This window comes from Nerophis ophidion, linkage group LG15 (genome assembly GCF_033978795.1).
Source record: "Nerophis ophidion isolate RoL-2023_Sa linkage group LG15, RoL_Noph_v1.0, whole genome shotgun sequence".
Classification (NCBI taxonomy): Eukaryota; Metazoa; Chordata; class Actinopteri; order Syngnathiformes; family Syngnathidae; genus Nerophis; species Nerophis ophidion.
The window spans coordinates 45,013,747-45,027,330 of NC_084625.1; the positions used below are offsets into that span (position 1 = coordinate 45,013,747).

The 13,584-nt window shown below is 41.2% G+C and overlaps 1 protein-coding gene across 7 annotated transcripts in view; it reads right to left on the bottom strand.

The window, feature by feature from the left end:
- Positions 1–13,584, bottom strand: part of esyt2b (extended synaptotagmin-like protein 2b) — a 107,510-nt gene that overhangs the window by 63,680 nt on the left and 30,246 nt on the right. For all 7 annotated transcript variants that reach the window (XM_061922235.1, XM_061922240.1, XM_061922239.1 and 4 more), the window contains exon 7: positions 3,754–3,809. In XM_061922235.1, coding sequence (XP_061778219.1) covers positions 3,754–3,809 — 56 coding nt within the window. The remainder of the gene's footprint in view (positions 1–3,753; positions 3,810–13,584) is intronic.

Genomic DNA, 13,584 nt, shown 5'->3' on the forward strand with positions numbered 1-13,584 from the left:
GTTCAACAGTCCGGAGTTTCTGCTGTCGTATTTTACGCTTCATAATGCGCCACACATTTTCGATGGGAGACAGGTCTGGACTGCAGGCGGGCCAGGAAAGTACCCACGCTCTTTTTCTACGAAGCCACGCTGTTGTAACACGTGCTGGATGTGGCTTGGCATTGTCTTGCTGAAATAAGCAGGGGCGTCCATGAAAAAGACGGCGCTTAGATGGCAGCATATGTTGTTCCAAAACCTGTATGTACCTTTCAGCATTAATGGTGCCTTCACAGATGTGTAAGTTACCGATGCCTTGGGCACTAATGTACCCCCATACCATCACAGCTGCTGGCTTTTGAACTTTGCGTCGATAACAGTCTGGATGGTTCGCTTCCCCTTTGGTCCGGATGACACGATGTCGAATATTTCCAAAAACAATTTGAAATGTGGACTCGTCAGACCACAGAACACTTTTCCACTTTGCATCAGTCCACCTTAGATGATTTCGGGCCCAAAAAAGCCGGCGACGTTTCTGGATGTTGTTGATAAATGGCTTTCACTTTGCATAGTAGAGATTTAACTTGCACTTACAGATGTAGCGACAAACTGTATTTAGTGACAGTGGTTCTCTGAAGTGTTCCTGAGCTCAGCTTGACCCGAGCAGGCGTCGAAACTGGAGCGAGCCTGGCTTGGACGGGCGTCGAAGTTGCACCGAGCTTGGCTTGGGCGGGTGTCAAAGCTGCCGCTAGCTTGACCCGAGCGAGCGTTGAAGCTGGTGCTAGCTCGACTTGGGCGGGCGTAAAAGCTGGCGCGAACTTGGCTTGGGCGGGCATCGAAGCTGGTGCAAGCTTGGGCGGGCATTGAAGCTGGCGCAAGCTTGACTTTGGCGGGCGTCGAACCTGGCACAAAATTAAACTTGGGCGGGCGTCGAAGCTGGCACGAAGTTCAACTTGGGCAAGTGTAGAAGCTGGCGCAAGCTTGACTTGGGTGGGCGTAGAAGCTGTCACGAAGTTAAACTTGGGTGGGCGTCAAAGCTGGCACAAAGTTCAACTTGGGCGGATGTCGAAGTTGGCACGTGCTTGACTTGAGCAGGCATTGAAGCTGGCGCGGGCTCGACTTGGGCGGACGTCAAAGCTGCCGTGAACTTGTCTTGGGCAGACGTCAAAGCTGCCGCAATCTTGACCCGGGCGGGCATCGAAGCTGGCGCGAGCTTGGCTTGGGTGGGCATCGAAGCTGGCGCGAGCTTGGCTTGGGCGGGCATCAAAGCTGGCGCGAGCTTGGCTTGGGCGGGCATCAAAGCTGGCGCAAGCTTGACTTTGGCGGGCGTCGAAGTTGGCAAGAGCATGATTTGGGCGGGCGTCGAAGCTGGCACGAAGTTAAACTTTGGCGGGCGTCAAAGCTGGCGCGAGCCCGACTCCAGCGGGCGTTGAAGCTGTCGGAACCTTGGAAGGCCCCGCGGGGAAAAACAAGTGGTGGTGAGGGCGTGGGGTGGGGGAGGGGAGGTATGTGCGTGTGTGCCCAATTGTCTTGGGTCTGATGGTGTAATGTTTTTGTAGACTGAGGCCGATCTGAAAAAGTTTGACTCCAGGTGTTGTTGAGAAGGGAGGGAGGTCAAAAGCGTCCATCATTGAGGTGTCTTCGGGGGTGTTTTTCAGAACAGCCTGGTCCTAGCGTCAAGGCCTTTCGAGGGAGTCAAATCGTAGATTAGGATTTTTGTTTTTTGCGAACAGACAAAACAATGGCTTGTCTGTTAGTCCATGCCGGCTCTCTCAAATTCAATTCAATCTTCCTCTTCAGCAAACTCCTCAATGATGAAATCCATCTTGCGATTTAGTTCAGAAATCGCCATAGTCTGTGTTCCCACAGCCCTGCCCAAACCTTCCATTGCGACGAACAGCCTTTGGGCTCCTTGAGTGGCTGCAATCGTCTTACGAATTTGATGATACACCAGAGCAATGCCCAGCCCAATCAGCAGGTGCCCCGCGATCACGGTTCCAAATAGGTAGACGTCTTCCACATCCTCGGTGGAAAGGACTGAGAGACACATGATTCTCCATTTGTCCCAGGTATCTCTCAGGTACCCCGCAGCAATGGTTCCATCAGAGCAGCCAGGCTCCCCCGAACCTCTTCAATCCAATCAGTTCAATCCACTTTATTTATATAGCACATTTAAACAACAATAATGATTCCAAAGTGCTGCACAGTCATGTTAAAAACAATATTAAAAACATTATTATACCCCACCAATGACTGAATAAAAACAAAAACAAAAAAATATATAAAAACAATATAAAGATAAATATGATTAAAAACAATTTTAAAGGGTAAAAGCAATTAAAACAGTACAATAGAAATCAAACTGTATAAAAAACACAGAGGACCACACAACTCTCATAGTGTTAAAAGCCAAAGAATAAAAATGGGTCTTAAGACAAGACTTAAAACACTCCACTGTGGAAGCAGTTTGAACATGGAGGGGCAGAGTGTTCCAGAGCTTAGAGAAGGCTCTGTCTCCCCTGGTCTTAAGTCTGGTCTTGGGCATCACAAGCTGGAACTGGCTCTCGGACCTCAGAGCGCGTGCAGGAGTGTAAATTTGGATGAGGTCCGAGATATACCGAGGTGCCAGTCCATGTAAAGATTTAAAAACAAACAGCAATGTTTTAAAATCCATTCTAAAATGAACAGGGAGCCAGTGTAAACTCTGAAGAAGTGGGGTTATATGCTGGCGTTTCCTGGCCCCTGTTAAAAGTCGTGCTGCGGCGTTCTGGACTAACTGCAACCGGGAGAGAGCTTTTTGGCTAATCCCAGCATAAAGTGCATTGCAGTAGTCCAGGCGACTTGAAATAAAAGCCTGCACGACTTGTTCAAAAAGGTTCAAAGATAAAAACGGTTTTACCTTTACTAAAAGACGAAGATGATAAAAACATGATTTTAAAACGCCATTGACTTGTTTGTCAAGTTTAAAATCGCTGTCTATAGTGATGCCAAGGCTGGGGACTTTGGGATGCACATAATTTTGCATTGGTCCCAAATCAGTGAGGGCCGGCCCAAAAACTAAAATTTCCGTTTTTCCCTCGTTCATTATTAAAACATTCTGGGCTAACCAAGCCTTGACGTCACATAGACAGTTAAAAAGGGGTGTCAGGGGGCCGTGGCTTTTGGAAATTGGCATATAAATTTTCCTCATCGAAAATATTTTGTCAATTGCGTCGAGAGTCCAGCTGATCATATCCATGCCTGATGTTTAGATTTGAGGACAGCGCAAAGAAAGAGGCTTCAAAAAAGTTCAGATAAAACAAAAACAAAGGGAGCAAGCTGAGAGAAGAGGGAGCGGAAAAAAATGCGACGGCCCTCACCAGAGGCAAGACAGAAAAGTGGTATCACGGTGAGGAGAACCCACAAGAGGGAAACCCTCACATTTGTATTTGTTTAAAAATGCACCAGATCAGTGCATTTCAATATTTGTGAATTTATATAAAAAGATGCAACAACCAAGTACTTTGAAAGATGCCTTTTACAGAAAAGAAAATACTGCAAGATGGAAATTGGATGGTTGGATTTACAACTCTTTCAGCAGACAACACACAATGCTGAGCAGCACTCACACACGCACACAAAGTATTGCATTGCACAAGCTAAATGAAAGTATGTGCGCCACAAAGGACACCAGAGAAGGGCAGAGGCACTAAGACTGGCACGCATGCATGTGCCAACGTGGCTTCAACGCCGAGACAACACTTTCGAACGCTTGTTTTTAGACATGACAGGACTTACGTGAGCCCAGGAATGTCCAGTAAATTAGTCAGGCCTGTCCAGTTGATGTCAACGAGCTACAATAAAAGCAGGAGAGAGAACAACAACAAGGTTAAAAATGATTGCCAGCATTTTATTGTTTTTCCTTTAACACCTCACAAACAATCTGGATTTATAACAGCGGAATGAATCACAAATGGGCTTACGGAGCATTTTTAAAGGGGTTTTACTGGCAAACAAAAAATGGGTTTTGGAAATACTACAATGATGATTGGGATGTTGATAATGAAATGTCCAGTGAGTCAGCTCTCCTAACAGTTTGACAGAACTCGATGATGCACAGATCTTCACAAGGAAAGCACTCTTAATTATTCATGAGACTTCATTCGTGTTGGGGGTTTGAGGTCACATGTCCTCAATTAAACAATGCGGAAAAGTCTGTTAGATATATCGCGAATTAGTCTCTGTACGATATAGAAAATGACTATGGGGGGTGGGATATGGATGGGGTTGGGCCGAGGGGGTTAGGTTTGGTTGATATCAGCACTTCGGTCATCAACAATTATATCATCTGGGAAATGGAAATTGAAACAGTGTAGGTCTGATTTGGTAGGATATGCACAGCGAGCAGCAGAGGTGGGTAGTAACGCGCTACATTTACTCCGTTACATCTACTTGAGTAACTTTTGGGATAAATTGTACTTCTATGAGTAGTTTTTATGCAACATACTTTTACTTGAGTATTTTTATAGAGAAGAAACGCGACTTTTACTCCGTTCCATTTATGGAACTACTAGTAGCTACTCGCTACTTTTTTTATCAATCTGTTAATGTTTGTTTTGGTTAATGACAGAGCTTCAAAGTAGGATCTACGCATGCCTGTGTTTCACCAATCACATGCAGTCACTGGTGACGTTGGACCAATCAAACAGAGCCAGGCGGTCACATGACCCGACTTAAACAAGTAGAAAAACTTATTGGGGTTTTACCATTTAGTGGTCAATTGTACGGAATATGTACTGTACTGTGCAATCTACTAATAAAAGTTGCAATCAATCAAAAGAGTAAAGGGAAAAATAATTTTTTTATTTCAACCGTACTTCCCGTCAAAAGCCTAAAGACTGATCGCACAGTTCCTGTCTTCACAATAAAAGTGCCGCTCCATCGCGCCTGCGCTAACAAAATAAGAGTCTCCGAAAGCCAGAGCAAACAAATTTAGCAAGCTACGGAGTTTTCCGCCAATGTATTTTTTGTAAAGTCTATAAAAACGAATATAGAAGCTGGACAAATAATATGCCAAAAACCAACGACTTTCATGTGGTATTAGACAGAAAAGAGGAACTTTTTTTCTCCTCCATTTGAAAACGTGGACGTCTGATTCCAATCAATGCAAGTCATCAGAATCAGGTAATACACCAACTTATATTCTTGTCTTCATGAAAGATAGGAATCTATATGTTAAACATGCATGTATATTCATTAAAACACCTTCAACATGTCAACAAAAACGGCAAAATAAATAAATATAAATTATATACTGTATATATAAATTTATGTATGTGTATATATATATATATATATATATATATATATATATATATATATATATATATACATACATATGATATGTGTGTGTATATATGACATGTGTGTGTATGTATATGAGGTAGATCACCTCAACTTGGTCATTTATTAAGTAATTGATAAACGTTGAAAAACTTATTGGGGTGTTACCATTTAGTGGTGAATTGTATGGAATATGTACTGTACTGTGCAATCTACTAATACAAGTTTCAATCACTCAATCAATCAAATCGATGCCTACTGAGCCTATGGTGCTGTTAAGTTATTGTGGCTCAATGTGCCATTTTTTAAATTTTATTTTAATGTACTATTATTTAATATATATTATTGTTTTAGTTGCTTAAGAGATATTCCTGGCTCTGAATTTGCTCGTTGCTATTTTTATGTTTTTGTGCATTATTTGTTGCCGTAATCAGGTTACTCATCAGTTACTCAGTACTTGAGTAGTTTTTTCACAACGTACTTTTTACTTTTACTCACGTAAATATTTGGGTGACTACTCCTTACTTTTACTTGAGTAATAGATCTCTAAAGTAACTGTACTCTTACTTGAGTACAATTTCTGGCTACTCTACCCACCTCTGGCGAGCAGTGAACATAGTGAGCTCAGAAAGCATAAGAACAAGTGTATACATTTGATTATTTACAATCCAGGGAGGTGGGATGTGGTGGGGGAAGGGTGTTAGTCTCGGGTTGTAGTTGCCTGGAAGTGTTCTTTTAGTGAGGTTTCGAAGGAGGGTAGAGATGCACTTTTGTTGGGAGTGCAATCTATGTTGATGTGGCATAGAAAGAGAATGAGTTAAGACTTTTGTTAGATCGGAATCTGGGTTTAACGTAGTTCGTGGAGCTCCCCCTGGTGTTGTGGTTATGGCGGTCATTTACGTTCTGGAAGTAGTTTGACATGTACTTTGGTATCAGGGAGGTGTAGCAAATTTTATAGACTAGGCTCAGTGCAAGTTGTTTGACTCTGTCCTCCACCCTGAGCCAGCCCCCTTTGGAGAAGTGGGTAGGAGTGAGGTGTGATCTGGGGTGGAGGTCCAGAAGTAACCTGATTAGCTTGTTCTGGGATGTTTGCAGTCTAGATTTGAGGGTTTTGGAGGTGCATGCGTTGTCGGAAAAGGGTTAAATGAGAGTTCCCGCTAGAATCTTCATGGTGCTTATGTTGATCAGAGAGGAGATTCTGTAGAGAAATCTTGTTCTTTGGTTGACCTTTTTGATGACCTTGTTTGCCATTTTATCACAGGAAAGGTTAGCCTCTATAATGAAACCTAGGTATGTGACCTCACCTCTCCCGTCCAAAGGCAAAACCTAGTAACTCACTTCTAGCTGATTTTGAGAAAACAAAGGAAAACCAATGTATCTTGATGCTGTCTTACAAAGATCTACAAAGTCATCAAACGTATAGATGTTTTCTTGAGCTTTCATTTTCTTGCCGATTGAGCCATGGATAGAATCTGCTCTCATGAACGTGTGCCCTTTCTCCAGATATTTTCATCACAATCTCGGGTGGACCCCATTCTGCGTTTGCACATTGTTCAGCGTCCAGTTTTTATTTTGACCTCCACAGTTATCTGCCCAAAAGAGTATGCAAGGGGAAGAATCAAGAACAATACATTTAATGAAGGTGCTTGCAACGTCCTGGGCCAATCTTCCAAATATCCCCTCCTGCCATAATATCACATAATCAGGTTGACCGTCGGCCCCCATTCGTGCAAATGTCTCATTAAAGACAATAAGGCGACTGATAAAGAAGCTCGGATTGGTCCCTTGAGATACTAGGTTTTTCTGTTGTATTTACGCGGTTATGTGGTAGCTGCTAGGTCCTGCCATGCGCGTAACAGCTTACTTACGGAAGAAATTACAATATCGCATACATTAATGTAAAGCATATCACCTAGGAACTCCAAAATTATTATCAGCTCAGTTTTGACCAACATTGAGTTACTGGGTTTTGCCTTTGGACGGAAGATCTTTCCTGGTGATAACAATGCCACCCACTTTAATAGTGAAGTCCCTGACTTTCTTAAGGTTGATTTGGGACATAGATAGATAGATAGATAGATAGATAGATAGATAGATAGATAGATGGATAGATGGATAGATGGATGGATGGATGGATGGATGGATGGATAGATAGATAGATGGATAGATAGATAGATAGATAGTACTTTATTGATTCCTTCAGGTGAGTTCCTTCAGGAAAATTAAAATTCCAGCAGCAGTGTACAGAGTTGAGATCAATTTAAAAAAAGAGTAAAAAGTAAATAAAGGGGGTTTAAAAGGAAACAAAATAGAGAAATATTACAAAAAGAATAAAAACAATGGGAATAACAATATAACAGTAAAATAAGAATATAACAAGACAAATTAGGCAGTAGTGACAATGTTATGAAAACGTATTGCACTGTTAATGTTTTGCATCCCCTGTCATCCTAGTACCCCCCGTCCCCCGTCCCAGAGAGGAGTTGTACAGTCTAATGGCGTGTGGGACAAAGGAGTTTTTGAGTCTATTAGTCCTGCACTTGGGATGAAGCAGTCTAGCACTGAACAGGCTCCTCTGGCTACTGATAACGCTATGCAGAGGGTGACTGGCATCATCCAGGATGCTCACTAGTTTGTCAACAGTCCTCTTCTCTGCCACCGTCACCAGTGAGTCCAGTTTCATTCCGATTGTAGAACCGGCCCGCCTGATCAGTTTCTCAAGTCTGGAGCTGTCCTTCTTAGATGTACTGCCCCCCCCAGCACACTACCATGTAGGACCGATTCCGTTTTACCCAAGAGTATGGATAGCTTTTTGTCAGCGAGCCAGGTGCAAATTCTACAGAGTTGGGCACTGAGGATTTTTTTTTTTAACTCATTAGCTCTTTCATAAGATCCAAAGAACTGTGAACTATCGACTGCCAACTGTCTCGACCTAATCCAAAACCGTTTACCCGCTCTGATGTCGCACCAGTAACTTCTCTGCAGAAAAAGTACCAGCCTCTTTTCTCCCACCTTATACCAACTGCATCCAATCTTATCAATGACTGACACATTGAATAGCCAATTAAATCATATAAGCACCAATAAACTGGTTGATGGGAGTGGCTTTTGGTTTGAACGCAACAAACAAACAGACAAAAGGTGGACTATGCATGAATATCCCATAGCATTATGCCTTTGAAGTGTATGTTCTTTCTTTATTTTAAAAACAATCATGACAAAGATGTGTTGCAAGACAAGAATCAGCCTCAGGAGTTTAGTATTCATAGAGGTAGTAAAGACTTCGGCCAAGGGTTTCCATTTGAAACTCTTTTTGAACGCCTGATCATAACTGTAACATACTCCATTTTTGTAGCATCGTTGTCAAATTTGAAATACTGTAGGATTAGGAGAGAGCGGAAACTATGTTTCTATTAGCTTTTCCAGTCCATATCATTATTTCTATTTTCAAGGCACAAAAAAATGTCATTATTTTCAGCGTGTACATACTTCTATCCGTCAGTGTCAGTACCACTTAGCCACACTCTGCCTGCTGGGGATAAAAACTCAGCTTGTTAGTGTTCAAAAGAGTCCAACAAGGACTAACAGGGGCAAAATAATGGAGATGTTTGTGACAAGAATTAAAGATCATAAGAGTCATCATCAGAGGCAAGGAAAACAAGTAACGACAAGTGACGACGCATACTTTACATAGCCTTGGAAATCACTTGGAAAACTACAGAGGAAATGCGAAATGTGTGTTTAATGCCATCCTCTGTGAGATTGTTTGTTGTTGTTTTTTTACTGTTGCTGCAATTAAAAACAAAACACAGATCCCAGCTTAACATTGAGCAAGAGTTAAGAGTAACAAAATCAAAGTTGAAACCCAGATTTGAAAGGCTGTGCAGTGCAAAAAGGGTTCAATGCAGCCACTAAATACCGGTACTAGAGATGTCTATTTAACTTATTTCTTTACCCCAGCAGTGTCCCAGTGTTTACAAGGCTGCTTGTTCTCACATAAAAAATTCCTTCAATAGGGATGCACGCTCAAGAAAACACAATTACATTTCTACATCCCTTTTTACACATGCGCAGGAGTTGCATGAATTGCAGGAGCGTTCATGTCTTGCGAGAACAGAGGCTCAAATTTGAGAATTTTCTATCCACAGAGCGAAGCCACTTCTAAGATTGTGGAAAATAAAATACTTTTTTTCCAAGTAGCATTATCACTGGTGGACTTGAGGAAAACAAGGGGCTACGCATGCTACTACGCACAAAGAGCAGGACGACACAAGCAGCTAACCGCTTAAAGGCCTACTGAAATGAGATTTTCTTATTTAAACGGGGATAGCAGGTCCATTCTATGTGTCATATTTGATCATTTCGCGATATTGCCATATTTTTGCTGAAAGGATTTTGTAGAGAACATCCACGATAAAGTTCGCAACTTTCGGTGCTAAGAGAAAAGCCCTGCCTCTACCGGAAGTCGCAGACGATGACGTCACAAGTGTGGGGGCTCTTCACATATTCACATTATTTCTAATGGGAGCCTCCAACAAAAAGTGCTATTCGGACCGAGAAAACGACAATTTCCCCATTAATTTTGAGCGAGGATGAAAGATTTGTGTTTGAGGATATTGATAGCGACTGATTAGAAAAAAAAAATGATGATAAAAAAAAAAACGCGATTGCATTTGGACAAATTCCGATGTTTTTGGAGACATTTACCAGGATAATTCTGGGAAATCTCTTATCTTTCTATTGTGTTGCTAGTGGTTTAGTGAGTTAAATAGTACCTGATAGTCGGAAGGGTGTCGGAAGGGTGTCTCAAGGGGTGTCTTGACGCGCAGTGTCTCAGGGGAGTCGACGGCAGCTATGGACGGCACAAGCTCAGCTTTTCTCCGGTAAGAACTGACTTCTTAACCACAATTTTCTCACCGAAACCTGCTGGTTGACATTTGGTAGGGATCCATGTTGGCTTGACCGCGCTCTGATCCATAGGAAAGTTTCACATCCAGGAATTTTAAACGCGGAATCACCGTGTGTTTGTGTGGGTAAAGGCTAAAGCTTCCCAACTCCATCTTTCTACTGTGACTTCTCCATTATTAATTGAACAAATTGCAAAAGATTCAGCAACACAGATCTCCAAAATACTGTGTAATTATGCCGGTAAAGCAGACGACTTTTAGCTGTGTGTGTGTGCAGCGCACATATTTCCTTAAAACCCGTGACGTCTTGCGTATACGTCATCATTACACGACGTTTTCAAGACGAAACTCCCGGGAAATTTAAAATTGTAATTTAGTAAACTAATTGGCATGTGTTGCAATGTTAATATTTCATCATTGATATATAAACTATCAGACTGCGTGGTGGGTAGTAGTGGCTTTCAGTAGGCCTTTAAGCTTTGATGTAAAGTTGTAGGGTTACGATCAATACATAGTATAGTATCAGTATATACCAGGGGTCGGGAACCTTTTTGGCTGAGAGAGCCAAGAAGCCAAATATTTTAAAATGTATTTACGTAAGAGCCATATAATATATTTTTAACACTGAACACAACTAAAAATGTGCATTTTTAATTAAGACCAACCTTTCTACAGAATAATAGGTCTCTTATTCTTTGTAATAACGTTGTTATTTTAAAGCTAACTTAGGAGGGGGCGTGGCCTGCGGGTCTGCAGCGAAGCAGGGTGTTGCCAGGACCGGCCTCGAAATCAGCGACAGGTGTGTAAATGGCCCACCTGGGGCTTGTTGAAGAACCCTCAAGAGGGCTAGCCCTACACTAACCAATAATAAATTATTTCTGTTGCGATCCGCTACTTGGATCACCACATATGTTTTATACTTCCAGTTGTTGTATCACTGTTCTACACTCTTATTTCCTGTTTAGTCAGTCACCATGGTTCCTCATTGATCCCACCTGCTAATCACGGTTTCTGCACACCTGTCACTTTTTGATTACTCACCTATTTAAGCCCGTCCCTTTTCGTTATTCTTTCTGGGACTCTAATTTGCCTTCGAGCAACATTCACGACTGTCTACTACCCGTATGTATTTTCTCGCTAGCTCTTACGCTAAGCCACTCGATATTCCAGCTTTTATGCTGAATGTTTTTTTGTTTACTCTTTTGTGTGCTTCGTGCCAAGTATAGTTTTTGTATTTTCTATTCCTAGCTTTTATGCTAGCGCCCTCGGTTTATTTTTGTCTGTTAGCTCCAGTGTTTTTGTTCATAGTCTGTTTTTGTTAAGTGTAATAAATCATTTAAACTTACCGTTGCTGTGTTCATGCCGACGCATCCACGAAGGGACCAATTTGGCATCACTATGCCAACCAGTCGTAACAATTTCTTACCCTTAAGGCAACTTCTTGAACAGGTGCGGTAGAAAAAAAGGATGGATGGATTGAAATGCATGAGCATTTGTATATTTTTAACGTTATTGTTAACACTGTGATTACAAGTGGAATTATTCATTACTTATTGTGTTAAGTAGTGTCAGCTCAGATTTATCCGAGAGCCAGATGCAGTCATCAAAAGAGCCACATCTGGCTCTAGAGCCGTAGGTTCCCTACCCCTGGTATATACAGTATACACACACAAAAGTATCAGTATATATACACACACGAAAGTGATTACATTTATATTTTTGTTATTATTAATAAATACTTTTTGGGATTGTTTTGTCCGGATCAACAAAAATGTTGATCCGGACATCCTTATAGTTCTAGCCCCCCTAACCCTATACAGCCCACAGGGTTTCACATAGCAGGAACCTTTTACTGCTGATAGCTGATAGTGCCAGGATGATGTAAACGTGTAAAATCTTGAAGGATAACATTTAACCATAAGGCAAGATAACGTCAAACATGATCAATGAAAGTTAATATAAGAAAGATAATGGCAATAATTAAAGATGCTATTCATCATTATTGTTGTTATTAAGGACGGCTCTAAATGCCTTAGACCAGTGGTTTTCAAAAGGGGGTACGCGTACCTTTGGGGGTATTTGAAGGTATGCCAAGGGGTACGTGAGATTTTTTTTTAAATATTCTAAAAAATAGCAACAATTCAAAAATCCTTTAGAAATATATTTAATTAATAATACTTCAACAAAATATGAATGTAAGTTCATAAACTGTGAAAAGAAAAGCAACAATTATTCAGTGTCGACAGCTCGATTTTTTTGTGGACATGTTCCATAAATATTGATGTTAAAGATTTCTTTTTTTGTGAAGAAATGATTAGAATTAAGTTCATGAATCCAGATGGATCTCTATTACAATCCCCAAAGAGGGCACTTTAAGTTGATGATTACTTCTATGTGTAGAAATCTTTATTTATAATTGAATCACTTCTTTATTTTTTAAAAAGTTTTTAGTTATTTTTATATCTTTCTTTCCAAATAGTTCAAGCAAGACCACTACAAATGAGCAATAGTTTGCACTGTTATACAATTTAATAAGTCAGAAACTGATGACATAGTGCTGTATTTTACTTCTTTATCGCTTTTTTTCAACCAAAAATGCTTTGCTCTGATTAGGGGGTACTTGAATTAAAATTCCCAGGGGGTACATCACTGACAAAAGGTTGAGAACCACTGCCTTAGACTACCATGCGTGTATGTGTCGTAAACGGACTAATGTCATTGGTGTCTTTTGGCACTTGACTCCTTCAACTGCACAGTGCGAGAAGCGCCAGGGTTGCTTCCGAAGTGACGTGGAAGAAGAAAAAAATGGTGTCAATGCTTCCCTGAGACTTAAGCGGGCGGAGCAGACGTCAGCTTGCTGCACTGTGACTTCGCAGCAGGCTATTAAAAGCTTTCTGAGCGACCCACTGGGTCCTCTTGCTTGCTAGAAATCGGTCAAACTGCGTGTTTGGGTTTTTTTTTTATAAGCCAAGTGCTCACGCAGACGAACCATATTTTACTGAAATTAAAATGTGAGGAATCCACTGAGACGAGGGATGTGCAAAATACATTTTTCGGTTTGCAGCTTCTTTTGTGTTGTGAAAATACATCCGAGTGACACCATGATTTTTGTCAGTATTCCAAAAGGTCAGATGAAGACCAAATTGTACAAAACCTAAGCATTTTTTACCCTAACATCTTTTTAAATCTTATTCATCTTATCCAGACGCCCAAACATAAAAACACGAAACACATCTTTAGGGAATACTTCTAGTTTTGCATGCAGAAAACTGCAAAATATAAATAAATGATTAATGAAATGGATAAATGAACATTTAACAACACAAAAAAAAATTTGTTTGACAGGGATGTCAAAACCTGTGCACACGTGGGCCGGACT